A 22,109-nucleotide genomic window follows, 5' to 3' on the forward strand; every position below is an offset into this window, starting at 1 on the left:
GATGAATGAGCTGATAGTAGATAACGTCAAAATATCAACCCCCCGAAGGAAGAACCATTGGACCAATTTTTGTGCTGTTTTGCGGAAATGATGAAACAACATAAAGCTCTTTCATGATCTGACTGAAACCACCTTACGCCGTTTGCACCGCCCAGTGTAGCCTGAGTACTAGCCTCACAAATCATGTACGTGTGTCGAGTGAAAGGGGTTAAACGGTACATAGCAGGCTCTTGTATACACAATACAAATTTACACAGGTTCCGGGTACATTTTTTCGTAGCCTAGTGAGACGCCATGGATGTAGATTTTAAAGACGGGAACCGTAAAGTCGACAAGAGACAGTTTCTCTCTTCTTCATGGAAGCATCTTGCCATCGTGGGGCTTGTAGCCGTTCTTGGAGTTTGTTTGGGAGTTATCATCGGGTACTTTTCTCGAGGTGGCACCGCCCTCCCCACGGACAGCTGGGAGTACATGTTGACTCATGAAGGGCCGAGCTGGGTCAGTCAACGCCTCATAGACGACATCAGCGCAGCCAATATAGAGGAAAATCTCCGGTAATAGACCAATACTTACAACTTTTACATATGGAAACATTTAGTGATACAACTTAACGTTCTGCGAGCGCCCAAGCCAAGGTACAGTGTAGATCGATGTGGTTTAAGATTGTGGGAAATATAATATTCACTGTTTATTTAAAAATATTACAGACGAACAGTATTTGGAACAACAGGACGCTTCTCTCGCTTAGGGACGTTCCTCTCTTTCAGTACGTCAGGTGGAAAATCGAACGAAGCTGATGCTGGTATTTAATACCATGATCTTATTCACAGTTCAAGTTGAAATGTTTGTTAAGCACAGTCTTGTATGCGTGTTGTTATGACCATATTGTCCAAAAATCATAATTACGTCACAGCAGATAAATCTTATGGATGACATCCTCCGCAGACTCCAAATCTAATGCGCTGAGTGTGCGAAAAAATAAAACAAGGCGGACAAAAGAAACAAGATGCCTAAATTTTCATTGAAGACATAAACGATGTAACAAGAACTGAAGCGACAAAACATCGGGTATCACAGCCAAAGGTCTTCTATCCCTATATTCAAGAAGTGCAGAAGTTGACACGTGTTGTCAATTTTGTGGAACACTCAAGTATACTCAAGGCTACTAGCAAGCGATTTTTTTTGAGCCAGCGGTCACTACGGAGGCTGGCACTCAGGCTACAAGGCTACCCGGCACACTGGTGTCACTTCTACACCTATACTCAAGGCTACCACGCTAGTGTCGTCACCTCTACAACTACCGGGCTAGTTTCACTACAGCTACAACTACATGTACACTCCTGGGCACCTCACTAGTGTCACTTATACAAGTACACTCAAGGCTACCACAAGATGACTGTCTTTCCATTTTCGCTATTTTCTTGTACCATTGCCGGAGGGAACGAAATTTCTCGTGTGTTTTTTTCTTTCCAGAAATCTGGTGAAAATCAGTGCTCACGTGGATGTCATCCATAAAATTAACTTATTGTGGCCTTACGACTGGCCAAGGTCTGTTGATTTTAAGAACTTAATTTTCGCCGTGAAAATAGGTTTTAAACCAAAAACAGATTTGATCTTGCAGTGTGCGATTGGGGTTAATAAGGCAGCGCCGTGAGTTCACACTGGGGGGTCCGTAAACACTGAAGAGAACAGGTGATTTTCATAAAGCGTGCTCCAGAACTTGTCTGAGGAAGAACTGCAGGAATGACCTGTGTTAAAACCCATTCTCTTGTTACCTCCATGGAAAATGGAGGTACAGTTTTTACTGTGCTTGTTTTTTGTCTGTGTGCGTGTTTGTGCGCGTGCGTGTCTGGCGGAATATCGCGATAGCAGTGCGTGAGTAGGTGTTGTGAACTCGATAGTCAAGGTCGATTTTGGGACCTTCTGGTGGCCGACCTTGTCTTTGGCTGTGTTAGCTTTGTCTGTTTGTTCCAGCCTGGGTGCCAGGCTATCTACCTTTTTGAGGGAGCGAGTATGGCAGCCCCCGGTAGTAAGTAGGCTGGCACCCAGGCCTAGCATAGGCTACATGTACATTCGACCTCGAACCGTGTTTCTGTCAGATACTGACCTCGAGGTTAGAATAACTGCAGGATAAACGCACCACCCAGGAGAGTGCTGAAGTTACCTCGGTTCTGCATATAGAAATGTTTAAGACCGTAGAAATGCCCCGGCGTGCGGTAATAGGCCTGGTCGGGCGGACAACACCCCCAGCACCATAGAAATACCGCAGAGCTCCCGATGGTATAGTTACCAGGCTACTTGTTATTCCAATCTTATCTGAGCCTTGTTCACATATTTGCTTGTCATCCAAATGGCAAGATGACACGAAGAGGCAAACAGCTGTGTGGATTGTTTTGAAATGTTCAAATTTTCCATTGAACAATAAAGTGGTTAAGTAAGTTTAGAAAGGGCGGGCTCCCCGCAAGGCGACTAGTTGACATGCCTAGTTGACACAACTTAAGTGAAGAGGCCTAGCTTGTGATCACTTTGCGTTCCTTTCTTTGCATTCTCTCTTTATCTAGTTTATCTTTACTTTGTGCTTTGTATACTGAAGGGAAGTTCTTTTGGCACGACGAAAGTTTTTATTTTGTATTTTCAAGGCTTCTCACTCAGAATACCCGCCTTGCCGGTACTGAAGCCGACCTTGAAGGCGCCCAATACATCCGGGACAGGTGGTTGGCTAATGGGTTGGATCACGTGATGCTGACGCCATATGACGTCGCCTTGTCTTATCCGACGACTCCGAACACCGTTACCATGACGACAGAAAACGGAACCGTTGTTTTCACCGGCAGGAGGATAGAGGAAGGGTTTGAGAATGACCCTGACGCCGTCACGTATTACAGCGCCTACTCCCCGCCTGGACAGGCCGAGGTAAGGGAACAGATACATGTGGAACACTTGGAGTACACTAATCTACTTTATAGATGACATCCTCTGTGGGCTTCAAATCTAAGGCGAGAGCGCGAAAAAAACATGATGGGCCAAAAAACAGGATACCTTAATTTCCAAAATAGAGACAACAATTAAAGCGACAAAAGTTGGTATCAAAGCTAACCTGTCCTTCATACCTGTATTCACGAAATTAATGTGACACTAGCATCACTTACCAAGATGGCGACTGCACTTCAGGCTACCTCGCTGGTGTCGCTTCTACAACTACGCTCAAGGCTACAACGCTAATGTTGCTTCTACAGGTGCACTCAACGCTACCACTGGAATCATTAATTATGTTTAGCCATAAGTATGGCTCAACATATTGTTTTCTCTCATGTTTCTTCTCCTGTCAAATCTTCAAATCGATTCATCTCTGTCATTTTTTGACCAAATGACCTGAAATTTGGTACAGAGGTAATGTAGGCAAAAACCAATGTACGTTCTTTTCCTTTTTTTGATATTGACCTTGAAAGTGATTTTATTGAGGTTTTTAGGCTATTTTTAGCATATCTTGGCCTCCTGCGCCCTTGTATTTCAACCGAATGACCTGAAATTTGCTGTATATGTGGCTTGAACAAATATTTAAAGGACTACATTCCCATTTTTGGCATACATATATTCAAAACGATTTATTTTGGGCTTTCTTGACAATATTTGCCACTTCTGTCACTTTCAATACTACATATGACCTACAGGTCATTGACCCCGAGTGCCTTGCACCTGGCCAAGCTTGAAGTCTGCTTACGAGGAGGAAAGACCGGACATAAACATTCAGCGTGATTATCGGGAAAACACCATGTTCCCTTAAACTCAGTGGTTAAATTGCAGTTTAGGAAATTTTATAACAGAAAACAAGTTAAATCAATGATTTTGTGAATGTTTATTCTAGCATTAGTTATTCCAGATATTTTCAAACTCCAAATTCTTCAACACAACACGGGAGATCGTTTCTCCTCAGACTGGCGCGACACTCCTGTCAAAATTGATTGATGATCTCTCTCTGCCGCCGACTTCATACATGATCAAAGGCGGGTGGTAGGCGGTGCCTTCCTACATGTCCTACGTACGGGCGTATGGATCGTAGAATTCGGCAAAAAAGGAATGATTAGGCCAGTAGAGTCAGTCCCCGGTAAGGTCAATGATTCGCCCCTTTGCGCTAGCTTGTAACGTTAAATGAATGTACCCTCTGGTGGCCAAACTTCACTGACAAACTTTCTCCCTATTATCATCATGAGCTTGCGTTAGTCTGGTACTAGTGACTATTATGTGCCGGGAATGTTTATCTATCGCACGCCTTGGAAGGAAGTTCAACCATGATAAATGGTCGGCCGTTGCGAAAATTTGGAATCCCATGCTGTTGATTTTTGTGATTGAATCTGTAAGAAAATATATTTTCATGTCGTTCATGTTTTTGGGACGGACGCCGGGACGGGGTGAATTTTTTCTATCATTTTCGTCCCGTTAGTAATGCAAATCGAATCGTGTTGCACAAGAGGCAAAACACTAAAAACGTGGGTCTTGTGGAGTGTTTTGGAGCGGGAAAATGCCGGATATTAGCGGTGCCGAACAGTGTACATCGTCGCGCGCGGGTGACGCTCCGTCAAAACAAATCCGCTGGTGGTCTAGCGCGGCCACCGAAAATAGGCAGAAACACACAGGAGGACTTAGCACCTTCGTTTATGAGGGCAATGGACCGATCCAGTCGAACACCATATCGAACATATGGAACCCCCTATTCTATTTGGAATACCTCCGTCAAGAACAGCGCTAGCTGGACAGAAATGGCACGTGTTAAGCAGGGTATGTACATGTGTCACAGGTTTTTCACTGTATTGGCTGCATGTAAGCTCAGGAAAAAAACGAAATGAAAAAGAAAATAGCTCGGGCACTCATGAGGAGGGAGCTTGAAACATATTGCCAACAACTACAAAGTCCGCTAGTACAGAGTTCCGCCTCTTCTGTACTTGTGTATGAAACTGATTAATATGAATGCGACACGGTAAGTAAAAGAATTGCATTTTGATAGTTAATTACTAAAGGACATGCAGCTGCAATTCATGCAGTCAACGCAGTGGGAACCCTGTCACAGATATACGTACCCTGTTTTACACGTGCATCGGCTGCTTGTCAAAAATCGGGCACTGATGATCACCAACAAGGTGATGCTATGCGACGCAACCCGCTTCCGCATTGACCGAAAACATAACGCCCTCACCGTAAATACATTTACCCCCTCCTTAAAACAACCCTACTCGGTGGATACATCCGTCCACAAAGAAGGCATACCATTTTATTTGGTCCGCTCTGAAAGGGTTTCAGAGCCAAAAAAGCTCAACAGAAGACAGTCTGCATATTCGACAGCTATGCGCGCGTGGCCGTTTTTGTTCGTCAAGAGCTGTTTTTGACGGACTATTCGAAATAGAACAGGGGGCGGGGCTTATTGTGTTCGAACTGGATCGGTCCATTGTGAAAATCTTTTGTTACAAATTGTTCGAACATTGAAACATTTGGATAGATGGTTTGAAACTGTTCTAAATAAAGAGATTTTTGTTTAGTTACGTTCGAAATGTTTCCAACGTATGTGAAATGAGTTCAAACATGTTATAAGTTTCAATTCTAATTGTTTGAACACTTTAGAACTGTTGTGACTTAGACATTCTTTTAATCAAAATAGTTCAAACATATTACAAATATTATATTAAAACCCTCTCGGTGACTTTGAATTGACCCAAATATGTTGTTTTTGGTCATTTCCTTCGTCTCCTGTCAAATCTTCATATGTATACTATGGAAAACTTCATTCTTCCCTGGGGCTGATCTTTTTTAATTCAATTTTGAACTGGGTTGATTATGCGCAAGAGTGTAATTTTCAGCGGATATTTTTCGACTGGTTTACATGGAAATGGCACGGAATATCCCATTCTTGCAAGGGGAGGATTCTTTAATTATTTCTTTCAATTTTGAGCTGGAATGATTATGAAAAAGTCCATTCTTTAGCAGAAGTGTTAATCAATTAGTGGATATGGTTGTGGACTGGTCCATATTGTGTTGAGGTGCTACTGGAAGACTCAGTTTTGGACTGGGGTGATTCATTTTTTTAGTGCAAGTATTTTAGAATGGTCCATTGTTATTTGGGGAGAGTCCATTTTTTGCATGGCGAGGAGTATGGCTAAACATGCTGTATTTGCTCGCAAATGTTGCCTTTCTAGTTTTTTTCTAATTTTATGAAAATCAATGACAGTGCGCGCGTTGGTGTTATCCATAAGATTTACTTGCTGTGGCCTTACTTTAATGTTTGTAAGGTTTTGCTGGCGCTTCCTTTCATAGATTGACTGGCTGCCATTTTTCTATTTTACCCCAAGGGCGACCTGGTATTCGCCAACCACGGTTCCATGGAAGATTTCCAGTATCTAGTGGACCAAGGTGTGGACTTGGCGGGAAAAATCGTCATCGTCAAGTACGGTGGGGTAGGTCGTGGGGACAAGGTAAGGACATTTCATCCTTAAGGCTTAGTAATAAACTTACATGCTATACCCATACACAAAGTAAAGCGCTTACCAACAAGCTTTCGACCAGTCTTCTGGTCCTTGTCAAGTTGGTTTAACCCAAAGCCTACGTCACTTTGCCTGAGCAGAAGTGTGACATCATCAACGGGTCAAAGGTCCCCGACAGTCGGTACCGGCCCCCGTCTCTGTAGACGCTTTACTTTGTGTTCGGAAATAACGTGTAGATTTATAACTTGCCTATAACCGTACCAGATGAACCTACATACGAACATTACGGCTCTTAGCTGTTGTGTACTTAGAGTTTATAAGTTAATGAAGATTATTTGAGTGAATCTGACCGAAGCTTTTCAGAACATATATCTCGCTTAACATATAACTCAAAACTTTCAACGGTGTTGTTATAATCTACCATACGACTTGTCTTGTCTGATCATTCTTTGGGGAAATGTGACGTTATAGCACATCCATTGAAATGCCTACATGCCATTAATTTTCGAGCATATGTTAGAATAGGCGGTAAATTGTAACGCGTTCTGGATGCCACGTGTTTTTACATGACACCATCAAAGGATTGAGTATCAAATTCAAACTATTCAACAACAAACAAACAAACAAACAAACAAACAAACTAACAAATAAAGAGACAGAAAACATTCCTATCTTCCCTTCCCTCCCAACGTCTCTTTGAAGATCATCAGAATCATCATAATATTTTACCAGTTCAAGGCTTCCTGGTTTGCTCCCATGCAGATAAGAATCCTATGTCCTTTTTACCAGGCGGTGAACGCAGAAAAGTTCGGAGCTCTAGGCGTCATCGTGTACTCGGACCCGGGAGACTACGGGAACCCTGACGGTCCGAACTACCCCGAAACCTGGTTCCTGTCGGGATCAGGCGTGCAGCGCGGCTCCCTTAACGGCGATTACGGGGATCTCTTGACACCTGGATACCCGGCAAAGGGTAAAACTGTAAAACTTGTAATCATTTAAATCTCGGTATGATAATCAAGGCAGTGCGTCCTCAGTACCAAACGCTCGAATGATATATCTTCCCGTTGCTTGTGATTGCTTATTAACAGCATAATTAGATGTAACACGCCTGTCCTTGGTGCTACAGGACAGGCGTGCCTGTTCTTGGTGCTGAACACCATTCACACACAAGTAAATACACCTGTCCTTGGTGCTAAACACCATCTGCACACTAGATATCAGACCTGTCCTTGGTACTGAACGCCATCCACGCACAAGAAATCAGACCTGTCCTTGGTGCTGAACGCCATCCACGCACAAGAAATCAGACCTGTCATGGTACTGAACACCATCCCCACACAGAAAACCAGACATGTCCTTGGTGCTGAACGCTAACCACGAAGTACAAAGTAGGGTTAATCAGGGACTCCACAGAGGCGAGCCATTGAGTGAACATTGACAGAACTTTCAACGGTCTTTCAGTGAGTGATTGATGACCTACAAGGTCGCCCAGCGATCTCTCCAAGATCCTTCTATGATCTCAATGACCGATGATTTTATTTTTTGGTCCCTCATTGGTTGTGACGGGGTATCTGTCACAAGGGTTGATAAAACTTCATCTCCACTGATGAGATGTTGACAATCAATGTAACCAAGGTACTTGATTGGTAGTTGTACGTTATGAAAGTGTACGCTCAGCTCACCAGTCTTTATATTACGCCACAGAATACGCCTACCGTACAGACATCAACAACATCACAGCAACTGGCCTGGCATCCATCCCCACTCAGCCAATAGGATGGGAGGACGCTGCCACACTTATGAGGTGAACAGTACGAACATTTCGACTGGTAATAAAAGCTAGCTTCCTTCACAGACCGTCTATCTGCGGCCGTCGTTTATTGGGGGGGGGGTAGGGCACTGATTTGTGATTTACAATATGAGTCAAGTTCTCTAATACCGGGGAAGATTGTTTTCGTGCGCGTTTTCCTTATTGCTTTTGAGGATGCAGAAAGAGAGAAAGCAGACATTCTAGGCGCGTGGAAACGATCTCCCCCGACATTAGAAAACCTGGCTCACGGTGAAAATCACAATCTGTGCTCCAATCGAAAAATAACTTAGAAGGTTTGCGAAGGAGGCCAGTGAAAGAAATTATTTGATCAAATAGACATTGTTGTTGTTTGTCATGTTTTTCTTGACTGATCGCGAGTTCTTGTATTTTTGACAGACACATGTCCGGCCCAGCGGCTCCCAGTGACTGGCAGGGCGGACTGGGGTTTAACTACTCGGTGGGACCGGGCTTTGTGGGACCGTACGCCAACAGGTCGGCTGTGCACATGTGGTGTATGCTATGTGCGTGTGTGTGTGTGTCACTGTGTGACTTAGTGTGTGGGTGGATTTTTTTCTCTCTCTCTGCCTTTCCCTCTCTCACACACACTGTACTAAAGCGATTATAAGGAAGGAGTTAGATACGACGAAATGTCATGGTCTTTAAAAATGTGAGCTTCCTCACAGAGAGCATTTATCAAGACTCTATCTCACGTATCCTAAGTTATCAATGAATACCTTACAGTATTTCTATAGGATCATATGTTCCTTTGCAAATGGTCATGTTGTCGTACAAGACTGTGCTGTATCAATCCCAGGAAGGTAAACCTGAAGGTGACCAATCAGAACGTACTGAGGAGAACCTACAACGTCATCGGTACCATCAGGGGGAGCGTGGAACCAGGTAATGCATTGGGTGATCCTCTCCGCTAGGGGGCTCTAGTATTCCATGCGCTGAGCGTACTCTAGACATAGTTCTAACGGCACAGATATTCAAGATGATCCAGCCAAGAAACATCGACAATAGTAAAGAAAAAAAATGAAACATTTTCGTGGTAATTTTACGTATCTCCAGTTGTGAAAAGATGTCTATTGCGAATCTGTTTAAGATCGTTACGTTCTGTACGGAAACCACCGTGACGGCTGGGTGTATGGTGCGGTGGACCCGGCGTCTGGCACCGCCTGCATGATGGAGATCACTCGGGTCCTCGGGGCCCTCGTCAAGTCCGGTATGACTTTCTGTTGTTGTAGAAATTTTAGTAACCAGTTAATAAAAGCTTCCTTTAGAATGAGGTCAATTTGACTCAACTGTGGCCTTTGATGTAGTACATTGTGCAACAAAATGTTTCAAAGCCACCATTTCTGAGGGCAAATATCGCTGGAAGGAGGGGTGCAAAAGTCGATTGCGTCGATGACGTAACTTATGTAAAATTAACCATGTGTAGGCCAATGTGATATGCCTAGCATTGTCTGCTACGTGTCATTTATTTTTCTTTTAACTCAAGCAATACAATTATATTTCCCATTCACCACTCTTTGTAGGAAGTTGGAGGCCGAAGAGAACCATAGTATTTGGGAGCTGGGGTTCGGAAGAATTCGGTTTGATTGGATCGACTGAATGGGCAGAGGTGTGCGATTTCACGTCTTGAGCTATGTCAGAACTTTACACATGTGTAATGATGTGTATCATTTTAGTCTGGCGATGTATTCAACAATGGTTCTTTTTTATGAACATAGTGCGTATATTATGGTATGGCACACCAGAGAACAATACAATACCTCTCTATCTTTTTGTCGTTTCAGGAATATGTGAAGACCTTGACACAAAGAGCTGTAGCCTACATAAACGTGGATATAGCTGTCATGGGTACGTTAACATCAATATGGTTGTTTTGACCCACCCAACAACTGCCGCGGATCTCTTAAATGCAAAGCTTAAATACTGTACAGAATGAACCTAAATGTTGAGCATTTTGAAATGGTTTTCAATCGAAATATGTTTTGACAGCAAATCATTGAAACTATCTTAAGATAGCCCGTTCACATATTGCCTGTTAAATGCACAGTATTGAGTAAACGAAGTACAGAATTGGTCATGTACAGATAAACGTATATGTGAATAACTAATGAACTTGGTGAAGACAACATATCAAGGCTTGTAATGACTATTCAATAGGTACTTTCCAGCAAATGACACCATGCGGGTTCGAGGCAGCAAGTTGTTGCAGAAAGCTACATTTGATGCTACTAAGAAGGTACGTGTTCTATCACGATGTTCACAATGACAATGGAACATTTCGGATTTCTTGTCAAATAACCATGATACCTGGCCTATGTGAACCCAATGTGCCATGGGCTTTTGTTACCGTTATCTAACACAGAAATTATGATATTTTTAATTTGCGAATCGTCTCATTTAAGGTTACTTTGTTTCTGATGATATAAACATATACGACTGTATAGAATTGAAAATGTTTGCTTCCGGATGATACTTGTTAGGAAGACATTGCCTGTTTATAAGGTTGACACAGAGCAAGGCGTTAGAAGGGTTAAAGTCTTGAATACGTGTCTCAGGTACCATCTCATGAAAGTAGCCTGGTATCGGACGTGGGAGACAGGAAGTCTCGCGGGAAGAGGACGGGCCTCGAGAAGACCTTGTACGAGACTATGGTTGAAAATACACCAGCTGTCAACGGACACCCAGCTGGAAGCCCACGGTAACGTGTCCAAAATAGAACTCATTCGATCTTTTGATGTTCATTTTTGGACAAGATGGTACAAGCACGAAGGCTAAAGAATGTCATATTTTAAGAATAAAAACAATGATGAGAAAAGTCTCTGTTGTTTTTAAATTCTATTTACGTGACATCAAACACATGCACATATATGGTAGGATCTGTTCTTAGTGCTGAACACCATCCACACATAAATAAACGATCCTGTTCTTAGTGCTGAACACCATTTACACACAAGTAATAAATACACTTGTCCTTGGTGCTGAACGCCATCCACACGCAGGCAAACAGACATGTCCCTGTAAGACTAATCCTGAACACCATCCAAACAACTAAACACACTGTTCTTGGCGTTGAACACTATCTACGTGCGGACATATGCTATTGGATCAAAAGTACTTACCTTTTTGAATTTAGATTTATTTTGCTTTTTTTCAGGTACCTGGAAATGGGTCGTGGCAGTGACTATGTCGTGTTCTACCACCGACTGGGAATTCCCTCTGTTGATCTTATGTTTGTTCAAAATCGTGTGAGTATCCCTAAATTTCTGCCGGTATAGCAACAGAGTACATGTGATCGTGCTGGTTAAGTGATAAGCTTCTTTGGTTAGACAAACCTTTTGACGGATTGTTTAGCAACTCTGCCCAAATTTTGAAATTTGTCCATGTTCATATAATCTACATTCTCCTACGCATAGTCCCACCCGTGGCCTATACAATATAACGTTACCTTTGGGAGGCTCTACTATACCGGGCTGACGTTTCCACTTTCGTTGGCGTGGCCTGTAACCAGCTATCAGCAAATCAGAGAATCGCCTTTTCTTGAGGTAAAGCCGATTTTCTGATTGGCTGACTACTGATTAGGGGCCATGCCCACAAAACTGGAAACGTCAGCCCGTTTTAGCAGAGCCGCCCAAGGTACTAGTATATTGTATAGGCCGCGGGCGAAGCCCTGCGTAGGAAAATGATGATCTATAACATGTGTGAACAAAGACTGACTTTGTATCCAGGAGAAGCCAGGTGTCCAGCCAGTGCCCATCTACCCTGCCTACCACACGGCCTTCGATACCTTTGACTACGTCAAACGGTTTATTGACCCCGACTTCAAGGCTCACCAAGCAGTGGCTCGGGTTGCCATAGAAACAGTGCGTCTCCTCGCCGATTCCATGATCATACCTTTTGACCTCCTGGCGTTTGCGGACAAACTGCAGGCCTATCTGACGGGTGTGCGGACAGAACATGGCGAGATGCTGACAGCGCAAGGTGTCTCCCTTGGTAAGGTACTATTGCAGTAAAACAGAAACAGTCCGTCGGTCAATCGGTGAGCAAACAAAATCATTGAAAGACCATTGGAAGACTTTGAAGATCATTGACTCCGAAGGTCATTGACACCATTGTCTTCATTCATTGAATGATTCCTGTTGAGGGGCCATTGTTTACCTTGGAGATTATATAAAGATCATTGAAATCATCAAAATGATAGTCATGGAATGATCATTTGAAGACCTTGGAGATAATTGAGCGCTCGCTATTAGATCATTCTAATTTTAACTGTATTCTTCATTCAATTTGCTCTTGTAAAATATGATGTTAGGTAAAAAGACATTTTCTTCTTTTCTGTTCTGACAGACTATCTTGAATCAGCAGTCACCAACTTCACTTCTGCTGCAGTGAGATTGGACAGGAAGACTGGAGATGTCAACAAACTGAAGTAGGTTGCATTTGCATTCTCTGATGAGGTCGTATGAAACTGGAAAAACAGCTGAATTTTTCATATCAGTGTGATAGACTTCACTTAAAACAAAGTAATATGCATCATTGTTTGTCCAATTAAAGACAGAAATATGTCTGTAATATCATATTTATTCTACAGCCCCCTGGAGGTCCGTGCTCTAAACGACAAGTTGCTGTACCTGGAGCGAGCGTTCATCGACCCACTAGGCCTGCCGGGACCACCTTTCCTCTGGTATGTTTGCTATGTGACATCATAGCAGTAGCATGTCTGTTTCTTTGTTTTGTGTAACTGGTAAATACCCTCAAGGCATAACACAACAGATTTGTACAGTAAGCATAAGGTGCTGACTGGATTCATTGGTTTGGTCCACTTACTGAGGTGGATTCCAACTGTTAAGTGTGATGGGTTCTTTGATGTGCATTGGGTGTGGATCTCCTCAAACACTGGGTCTCCAGCTTTACACCCCATTCGAAAGGACTTCCCTAACCAAAGCTAGGTACATACTTTCACATCAGTGGAGCAAGGAAATTGGTGATAATTGCCTTTCTCAAGGGCACTACATTGGAACTTGTGAGAGATCTAGACCTAACATCTAGTCTTGATTCTGAGCCAGGTACCCTTAGTACAAGACCACCATGCCACTGATGGTTCTTGTGCTTTATTCAGATCTTTTTGTATGATTTTAATCATGACTGTCCATGACCCCAGGCATGTTGCAGCAGGATTCAGCAGATTTAACTCCTCATCTACCGCCTTCCCAAGTCTTACTGATGCCATCCTGGATGAAGGCATGGCGAATCCTGCCCAACGATTGGACGCCATCAACAAACGCCTGTCAGTCATAACTTTCATCATCCAATCAGCAGTAAGCATACTAGAAGATGCTGGTACAGACTGAGGCATAGCTTATATTATGATTAGGCCTTACTGATTTGATTATATGGATGACATCTTCTGTGCACCCCAAAACTGCTGCAAATGTGCAAAGAAAACAAAGTGGGGCCCAAAAAGTTGTGAAATTTTCAGTGGTCAGGAAGGTTGAACAAATAGCTGAAGAACAAGATGGTATACAAAACAATAAGTTCTTTATTTCTGGTCTTTCACATCTTCTTTGACTTAAGGATTGTGGCATTCTACGATATCCATTTGCTGATATTTCATTGCAATCTAAAGCATGTATTTGCTTATTTTGCAGCTTTTTAGCACAATTTTTTTTTTGGAAACGGATGGAAATTGATGCATGTGCGGATGTCATCCAATATAATCTAGTTAGTGCCTAAGGCTAACATCTACAGATGCAAATCTGTTTTTTCTTACATTACTGAGTTTTGTCACTTTCCACACATTTCTGAATTACTTCTGGTTTGGAGTGTTACCATGAAAAAACTGAATTTCTTTATTAGGCATAATGCTTGGGATGTACAAAGCGTGTATGTTCTTATGTGGAGAAGCACATGCATCAAAATAAATTCATCGTCCCATTTCATCATTGTATGATGCAATACATAGTCTGATGATATAATTACACTGTGTCCCATTGAATTACATTATTTTTGCCATAAAGATTGTAGATGTAAAGATCACTGAATGTGTTCTTTTTCAAGTATGGCTGGTAGTGGTACATTCCTACAGACAGAAATACAAAACCTACCTTAACTGATATGCTTACAAAAGTCACACTCTCATATGGTATTCATATATCTATTCATGACAAGATAAAAATTGAAATTTCATGCAATAGTGGGTCTTAGACTAATAGTAAACAAAACAAAAACAGAGAAAGACAATAGAGTAATACTAAGTACACTGTAACAGCTAACTTACTTATAATATGTGAGTGTAGTTCTGCCAGAAGCTACTGTGCATGTAGGCATCAGAATGGTCAGTTGATTATGATACAGTCATGTGCTATTGAGGTAAGCAGTGTACATGTGTTACAGAGTACATCCCAGTCACTCTCTATGCTGAACCTCACCTCAAAAGACACACAACATGCCTAAGTACTAGACTATACAACAATGAATTATGTTGTATTTAGCCTTGCAATTCAGCCTTGCAATGGCTGCCATGAGGCCTGTCTGTCAAATGATGACAAATAAACCAGTCTACTACTACTACTACTACGTGTACTTAACTAACAATAAAACTGCAAAACATGTCTTTAAACTAAGATTGACTCCTATCTACACTGCATCTTAGCAAGGAGCTCGAGGTTAAAATCTTACTTCCTTGATCTTAGGTTATGTCTTATAAAATCATCTACTTGAGATATGAGTGGTAAAAGCTGACTGGTCCACTGCTCAGGTTTATGCCCCCCTCCCTTTTCCAACAGCTCTTGTAGCTTATATTGTGATTAAGAAAAATAGAATTTCTTTATTTCCCAAAATTTCTGCATAATTTCAAAGAAGTACATGCAGCACTTTCTGCTATAAATGTAATAAATAAACATAAGGCACTTCTAGATGCTTCATCTGGGATGAGCAGGTAATGTACAGCACGTTGAGAATTGTATGTTTTATAAATCTTGGAAAAAAGCCTGGTTGGTCTCACTGGCCCTTGTGTTCCTGTAAGACAAATGATATCATAAATGTTGTGTATGGGTTCATTTCAACAGTGACTATACAAGACCTTATTCATCATTACAAGATACAGAGACTACTAATGATAAAAAGACCACTACCATGACACTGCTGAAACTTCTTCTTTCATGGAGAAGTGGCCAATGTCCTCATTCTCAGTATATTCATCAAATATGTTCTCTAATGCATTATCCATTACCACATATCATTTCTTAAAGAAGTGTAGATTACGGTAATAGCTACTATTAGCTACTAAAGGGAAAACCTACAACAACTAGGATGACAAGGACTTGGTTATACTGGCTATACAGATAACAAGGGTGGTTATACTGGCTATACCAATACAGATGCCAAGGGTGGCTACCGGGTATACCAGCATACCAAGAGTGTTTATACCGGCTATACAGATACAGATACCACGGCTGGTTATAAAGGCTATACAGATACAGATACCGTAGGTGATTATACCGGCCATACAGATACACAAGAATGAAACGGCAAATCTGAGAACCAGTTTGTTGAGGCCTAATGAAAAGCTACTTACCAGTTTCCACTTGAGCAGCTTCATCCACTCGTTGGCCTCCTCCTGAGTGTTGGCGTACATGAAGAACGTACGGCCGGGAAACGTCACGCTGAGGGAAGGTACAAGTTTGTTTGTTTGTATTGCAAATTGTTAAACTGCCTCATGGCGCAACACAACAGGTTTGTACTGAAGAGTACAAGCTGCATTTTCATTCAGATTTATTTGATCAACTCACATGGGGATGGCCCCTACTTCAATAAGTGTGGCGGGTTCTTTAATGTGCATGGAGTGTGGCTCTCATCAAACACAGGTCCCCCAGTTAACGTCCTATCTGTGGGACGTCCCTAACTGGAGCTAGGTACTCATTTACCCTGAGTTGAGTGAGGAAATTGGTTTGAAGTGCCTTTCACAAGGGCACAACTTTGGGACCTGTCAAGGATTTGTACTTAGTACCTCCAGGTTCTCAGTCAACAACCCTAACCACAAGACCACCTTGCCACCTGTGGTGGTGAACGTCATCATCAACGTCAAACAAAAAAAAGCAACTAAAGAAACCCAGGGCAACAGCTATAGAGGAATTATGTAAATGGTGTCAGGAAAAGTAAATTTAGTGTTATTACCTTCACCAAGAAGGTTATATTTGAACAATAAATCTAGGAAGCAAAATTCAAATCAAAATTGATGACAGGTCAGTCTAGTGTACTGTGCAGAATCTCTTTTGTGCTGAAATGTTTAAAGACTTTACAGGAAAAAAAAGATTTTTGCTAAATATCACCCAATAATAACATTGAAAAACAATATCCCCGAGCTGAGCTAGGCTGCTGAATCTCACATATCTGTAGTTATAAGGTAGACTTCAAGTCAAGTCAACTAATGAAATGCTGAATGCAACAACGAACCTGAAACAGTTGGCCTTATTCTGGGTGAAGTCTGGAGCCACTCCTGTACATGTTTTTAAGTCCAGTACTCTCAAGGCATCTGTGTCCTATTAAAAACAATGAACAATGTGGCTCAACTTAGAAGAGACAGAAAAAGGAAGAGAGCAAAGGTATCATAAGAATGAAGTGGAGAAAATGTAAGTGTTGGTTATTCTTAACTGAATAGCTAGAATTAAAAACACCACATCCTCCTACCCATACTGCTTTGCGACCGTTCCAATACCACAGACACACACACAAAAAACACACGCATACATGCACACACACACACACGCACACACAAACACACACACACACACACACACACACACACACATTCATACCGACACACAAGGAGTATAGGGATAAAAACACGACAGATAAACATACCAGTCTTGCCCTGAAGTATTTCATCTCATTTCCCTTCAGAACAAACCATCTGGTTTTCCAGGACTATATGAGAGGAAAGAAACATCAGAAACTTCATATAAAAACAACATCATTGTGTAGAACAAGAACATAGACATGTTGTATCATCTCTAGGGAAACATTTTTTGATTGAAGGTGAAAATCTGTTACTATCTTACCTTGAAATTCCATCCCTGCTTTGTAAGATATCCCTCTTTAGATGCAATCTGGAAAATAAAGGACAGAACAAGAGGAGTTTAGTAAAAGAAATTAACAAATTGGCCATATCAAAATTCAGGTAAACAATTCCAAAGTTCAATCTTCTGTCATGTGTTGATTGAAGATGACACTTAAAATGTCTTGCGTCAATAGATTTAAGCTATGACAATTAACTTTAATTAATTTTATGATCAAAACAAATTCTATTAGCATCCTAAAAGCCAATCATGCATGACATTTCTATGATAGCTTTCCATGACCAATATGACGTTTCACTGATAACAATATTATATGCGTTGGCATTAACTCTACACACAAAACATGATAAAATAATGCTTGAAATGATAATCGAAAAATAAATCATTATGCATCAATACATGTACAGTCAAGAAAGTTGCCTTTGTCAAGTCCATTCCACAGCTCACCACTAAAATTGGTGAGCTGTGGAATGGGTCTAAGATCATACTAATCTAATAGAGTGCAAAGTTAGTTTTTCTTCTAAAAGAGTGCTAAGGAACATGTCATAGGTCAGTACTAGGAAGCTAAAAAATTTGGTGAAAAACATTTCTTTATCAACAGTAAAGAAAATCCCATTTTCATTTCTGTAGAATCAAAGATTTACATTTCAATCATTAGAAAAGAGAGTATGATTCTAGCAGGCTTTGTAATTCCCAGGTGATTTTTCAATAATAAACTTGTGATTATCAAACATATGCCAATGTACACTAGTCTCTACCATACTCCATAGGTTGCTGGACAAATACATGTGGTAGAAATTGGCCAAATAGACTGAATAATGTGCCAGAGGAGTCAGCCGGCCATAGGAGTATAATTTGCAACATACAGTTTGAAATTTACGGCAACCTAGTTGACTTCTATGGCCCATTAATTTCTATGGAAAAGTTGAACCCAATGAGTTAGAATTTACTGTCAGTATCTAGACTAGAGTGAGTCACATGCTATATTGTCCCCCATTGTCTGTCCTTTTCATGTGAAATGTACTCGCAATTAGCCTCATGGCAAGAACTTGCAATAAACTTTTCCATTTGGCCAATTTCTACTATTTTTCCAGCAACATACAGAGTCTGGTAGGGACGTAATGTGGACTCACAGGAATAGTCTTAGTCGAGGAGGAGGAGGTGGCTAGAGCTGCAGCTATGCTGTCCTGCTGCCCGAGGGACGCGTGGACGGTGACAGTATCGTATACGTCCGGTTCAATGACTTTGCGGGAATAGGGGTGGCGCAGCACTGTCAGAATGCCTACAGCCAGATGCAAGAGTCAGATGTGTCATGCTACCAAACAGAACTATACTACAGTAGGCATGTCTCTGTGTGACCCCTGTGGAAGAGATGCAATGGTTTAGTCCTCTTTCTCAGGGTATTCAGAAAGACAAAGGTGGACTCATCTAGATCTGATTGGACTAGATCATTCAATCCCTAAGGAAATCTTGTAATGATTCACTTATCAACTACTCCAAAAGAGGCAATTTCTGCAAAATTCAAGGCCAGTAAAGAGCATGTTTAATGATCTATCTGATAGGATATTTCATGACCTTGCCTATCCCTCAGCATATATACTTCAATCTACATCAAAGTACACTTGTGAGGTTGTGTGATAGACATTAGGTGCATGAATCAGATTACCAAAAACTTAGCTACAGTTGCCTGGAAAGACACAAGCATATGATTTGAATGGCATCAAGGTCAAAATGCAATGATAGAGTTGAATTTGGGATGAAGAAACTGTTAAAATGAATGAGTCCATTTAAAACAATTGAAGTGGCATCTCCCATAGGGATCACACTGACAGGTGCCCCTATCATTAGGACTTACAGATGGGGCTCGAGTGTTGGCTCTGAGATCATCCTCTGTCTTGCCTGACTCCCAGTGCATGGACATGTCCACCTTATCATACACTGATGGTTCCAACACTTGGCGGGGATAGGGGAGCCTCAATAATACAACCCAACAGCCTACAGGTGGTTCGGCAGCAAGATAAAGAAATCAGACTACAGATGATGGACTTACACAATATATCAAACATCCAAAGTGATTAAAAGTTTCCCTACATACAATACACATATACAGTATACATAGCGACCCCTGAAATGCATATATTCCTCTTTCTAGGATGATATTATCAGGGTTTGTCCCTCTTTCTAGGACAGTATTCTCAGGAGTTTCTCAAAAACAAAAACTATGCATGTCCGGACATTCCATAAAAATGTCTGTACAATTCCTGAAATTCTTGCAAACTGCATACAAAACACTATCAAACTGTACACAATACTTCAATATCAGACTCGCCCCTGAGGCATTACCCAAAATACATTTCCTCTGTATGATTTTTTCACAGCACTATTATATACATCATGTAGTTTTATTCAAAAATAAGATTACATATACTTTGACACTTTCCTAAAACTTAAATACATTCATTACCTGACTCTCCACCTATGAGCGGTTGGTTTGCAAAGTGCTCGACGAACTCTTGTAGAGACTGGAACACACCCATTCCAAACTGATACTGCTTGCCATCCCATCCAATCTGGAAGTGTTTTACTGAGTCTTTGCACCTTGAAGAATACATCAAACATAGGCAATGAATGCAACATGATATACACCAGGCCAGGGACAGAAATTTGCTTATTGGGACAGAAAAAAATGTCATCCGGTCTGTCCAAAAATCTGAATTCAATGACATGAAATTGATAAAAATGTATTTTTCGTAACGTTAAAATGATAGATTTAACAACGAAAATCAATAAAATGTGCTCAAAAACAGAGGGACGGAAAATAAATTCAAAGCTGGAGATGACTCTATAGTATAAATGACAATTCTTTTAGTTTTACCACTTCTTTCTATACAAAAAGAACAAGAAAAGAAATCAACATTCTTATAAAGTTGTATTGAGTTTTGAAACGTGGGGAAGTTCTGAGCTTACTTGACAGAGAGTGAATATTCCCCAACTCGTGTGGCACTGGAGCGGAGGAGGTAACTTCCATCCTCCGCATTCGCCATGAGGAGGGCTTCTGCCATGTGGCGTGACAAGTCCCCATGGTACCAACTAGACATAGAGGAGAAACATTGGTATGATACCAGTAACACAAAAATTATCATTCATTCAATACTTTATATATCTGGATATCTCTACTACTTGTACTAGTAATTGAGAGCAGGATTCTTATAGAACTATCATCATTAACTATAATTCCACCAAGTACTGAAGGAGTATCCTCAATATAATTAAGTTCTAACAGCGGCAGCGCTTACAGCTACAAGTAGATTACAGAGCCAAGGTTAGGTGTGACAGGTTGTTGAGTGTAATATAACCAGCTGCTGCCATGCCACATGCCTGGAAGACTATTTAAACCTCCTTGCATGGTTATACCAGCTGTATAGATACAGAATACAGATCTATTAGAATATGAGTGAAGGATATTCTGCTTTTTTTGACCAATATTTAGCCGTATAAAAAATTCAACAGTCAACAAGTTTTTTTCATGAGTTACAATAAAACTTCCTCACGCTGCAGTGCCACAGCTGTGTAGTAAAGCCTTCGTACAACCATAAAATTCCTCTTTATGTGCACGTGGCAGTTAAAACTGACATGGTCACGATATCACCAGTCCTGATATCATGGAATTTCATGTGTAAGGGAGGTCTAGGTAGGGACTATATGTAAGTTTTGAATACTTGTTCTGAGTCAACAAGTTAAACAACAACAAGGCCACTTTCATTTTCACTTTAAGTTTAAACCCTCCTTAAAGTTTCGGCAAACTGATTAAAAAAAAGCACAAATCCTGGGCCATGAAGGAGAAAAATCATTTCAGCGTTTGTCGCGTATAAGACTAACGTTAACTTTCTAAGAAATGGTGGAGAACCTTAATTAAGGTCAAACATCCGGCATTTTAATATGTGGCCTATATCATGTTTCCTCATAAAAAACTGTTGGGCTCTTTCAAATGCTTTATTTTCCGCCAATTTGGGACCACAAGAGCAGTAACACAAGATGATATGCACTGTTATCAACATCCCAAGTAGAAACTACAAGAAGCTAACAAAACAAACACGAAAGTGGGGAGGGGGGCGCCGACACCTAACGGACATCTTTTGCCGTCATGTCACTTCCGGGTTGAAAAAAAGTGGTTGTGCGACAAATACTCGTTGTATTCAGAGACCGTAATGGATATACTTAGATCTATGGCAAATCATGCACCATGTGTCTAAATTTGAACGACTTTATCACGCAGAAACAGGGATAATACTCACTCTAACTGCTCTACTTCCAAGTTCCGCAACCCAGCCATCATGCAGTAGTCCCTATGATTAAGTTGATAGCCTACATAGCAGGCCCTACTACCAGGACACACGGTGCGCGATTCAATATTCCGTTCTCTACTGACGATAACTCCATTTTCTGATGGCTGCAGGTTTCAGCAAAATTTACATCCATACGTTGCTGAAAACGTTGTAATAAGAAAATGGTCGTAATCAGCCAACAAATTGCAATATTTATGAACCCTAAAGGCCTGCTACGGAGACTAACACCCACAGGTCTTTGCGAAACAGTTTCGTTTAGGGATGAACCGTTTAGTAGTCAGGTAGTCCTGGGGAACCCACTAATCATAGAATAATACATAATTCAAATACTACTGCCTTCCAATACGATTTCAACATATAAGATAACAGCCTAATGATTAAAATATTTCAAAAT

General features: G+C 41.2%; 2 protein-coding genes across 3 annotated transcripts; one reads left to right on the plus strand and one right to left on the minus strand.

Moving 5' to 3' along the window:
* Positions 1-196: 196 nt before the first annotated feature.
* LOC136448950 (N-acetylated-alpha-linked acidic dipeptidase 2-like) lies at positions 197-14,249 on the plus strand. The gene is made up of 17 exons (XM_066448700.1): positions 197-554; positions 2,640-2,913; positions 6,339-6,461; positions 7,260-7,440; positions 8,175-8,274; positions 8,677-8,772; positions 9,095-9,180; positions 9,386-9,505; positions 9,819-9,904; positions 10,080-10,143; positions 10,464-10,531; positions 10,851-10,993; positions 11,450-11,540; positions 12,021-12,285; positions 12,640-12,721; positions 12,884-12,976; positions 13,454-14,249. Exons 1-17 carry the CDS (start codon positions 295-297, stop codon positions 13,641-13,643), a joined length of 2,322 nt encoding a protein of 773 aa, XP_066304797.1. The 5' UTR covers positions 197-294; the 3' UTR covers positions 13,644-14,249.
* Positions 14,118-21,773, minus strand: LOC136448952 (dual adapter for phosphotyrosine and 3-phosphotyrosine and 3-phosphoinositide-like). Of its 2 annotated transcripts, none has more exons than XM_066448704.1 (9): positions 21,665-21,773; positions 20,337-20,459; positions 19,834-19,967; positions 18,503-18,651; positions 17,352-17,399; positions 17,155-17,217; positions 16,747-16,832; positions 15,869-15,956; positions 14,118-15,309 (listed from the first exon to the last, which is right to left on the minus strand). In XM_066448704.1, the coding sequence occupies exons 1-9, from the start codon at positions 21,703-21,705 to the stop codon at positions 15,292-15,294; spliced, it is 750 nt and encodes a 249-aa protein (XP_066304801.1). In that variant the 5' UTR covers positions 21,706-21,773; the 3' UTR covers positions 14,118-15,291. The 2 variants fall into 2 exon arrangements, with proteins under 2 accessions (XP_066304801.1, XP_066304802.1); XM_066448705.1 differs by lacking the exon at positions 18,503-18,651 and adding an exon at positions 19,225-19,364.
* Positions 21,774-22,109: the final 336 nt, after the last annotated feature.

The sequence above is a fragment of the Branchiostoma lanceolatum genome, chromosome 14 (genome assembly GCF_035083965.1).
Source record: "Branchiostoma lanceolatum isolate klBraLanc5 chromosome 14, klBraLanc5.hap2, whole genome shotgun sequence".
Lineage (NCBI taxonomy): Eukaryota > Metazoa > Chordata > Leptocardii > Amphioxiformes > Branchiostomatidae > Branchiostoma > Branchiostoma lanceolatum.

Excerpts from the sequence above, each read along its gene's own strand:
- LOC136448950 (XM_066448700.1), top strand. The coding sequence starts at position 295 with ATGGATGTAGATTTTAAAGACGGGAACCGTAAAGTCGACAAGAGACAG. Across the intron at positions 9,181-9,385 it reads CAGGGGGAGCGTGGAACCAG|ATCGTTACGTTCTGTACGGA; the intron begins GTAATGCATTGG and ends AATCTGTTTAAG. Across the intron at positions 9,506-9,818 it reads CGGGGCCCTCGTCAAGTCCG|GAAGTTGGAGGCCGAAGAGA; the intron begins GTATGACTTTCT and ends CACTCTTTGTAG.
- LOC136448952 (XM_066448704.1), bottom strand. The coding sequence starts at position 21,705 with ATGATGGCTGGGTTGCGGAACTTGGAAGTAGAGCAGTTAGA. Across the intron at positions 20,460-21,664 it reads TTGGAAGTAGAGCAGTTAGA|TTGGTACCATGGGGACTTGT; the intron begins GTGAGTATTATC and ends CTCTATGTCTAG. Across the intron at positions 19,968-20,336 it reads GAATATTCACTCTCTGTCAA|GTGCAAAGACTCAGTAAAAC; the intron begins GTAAGCTCAGAA and ends GTATTCTTCAAG.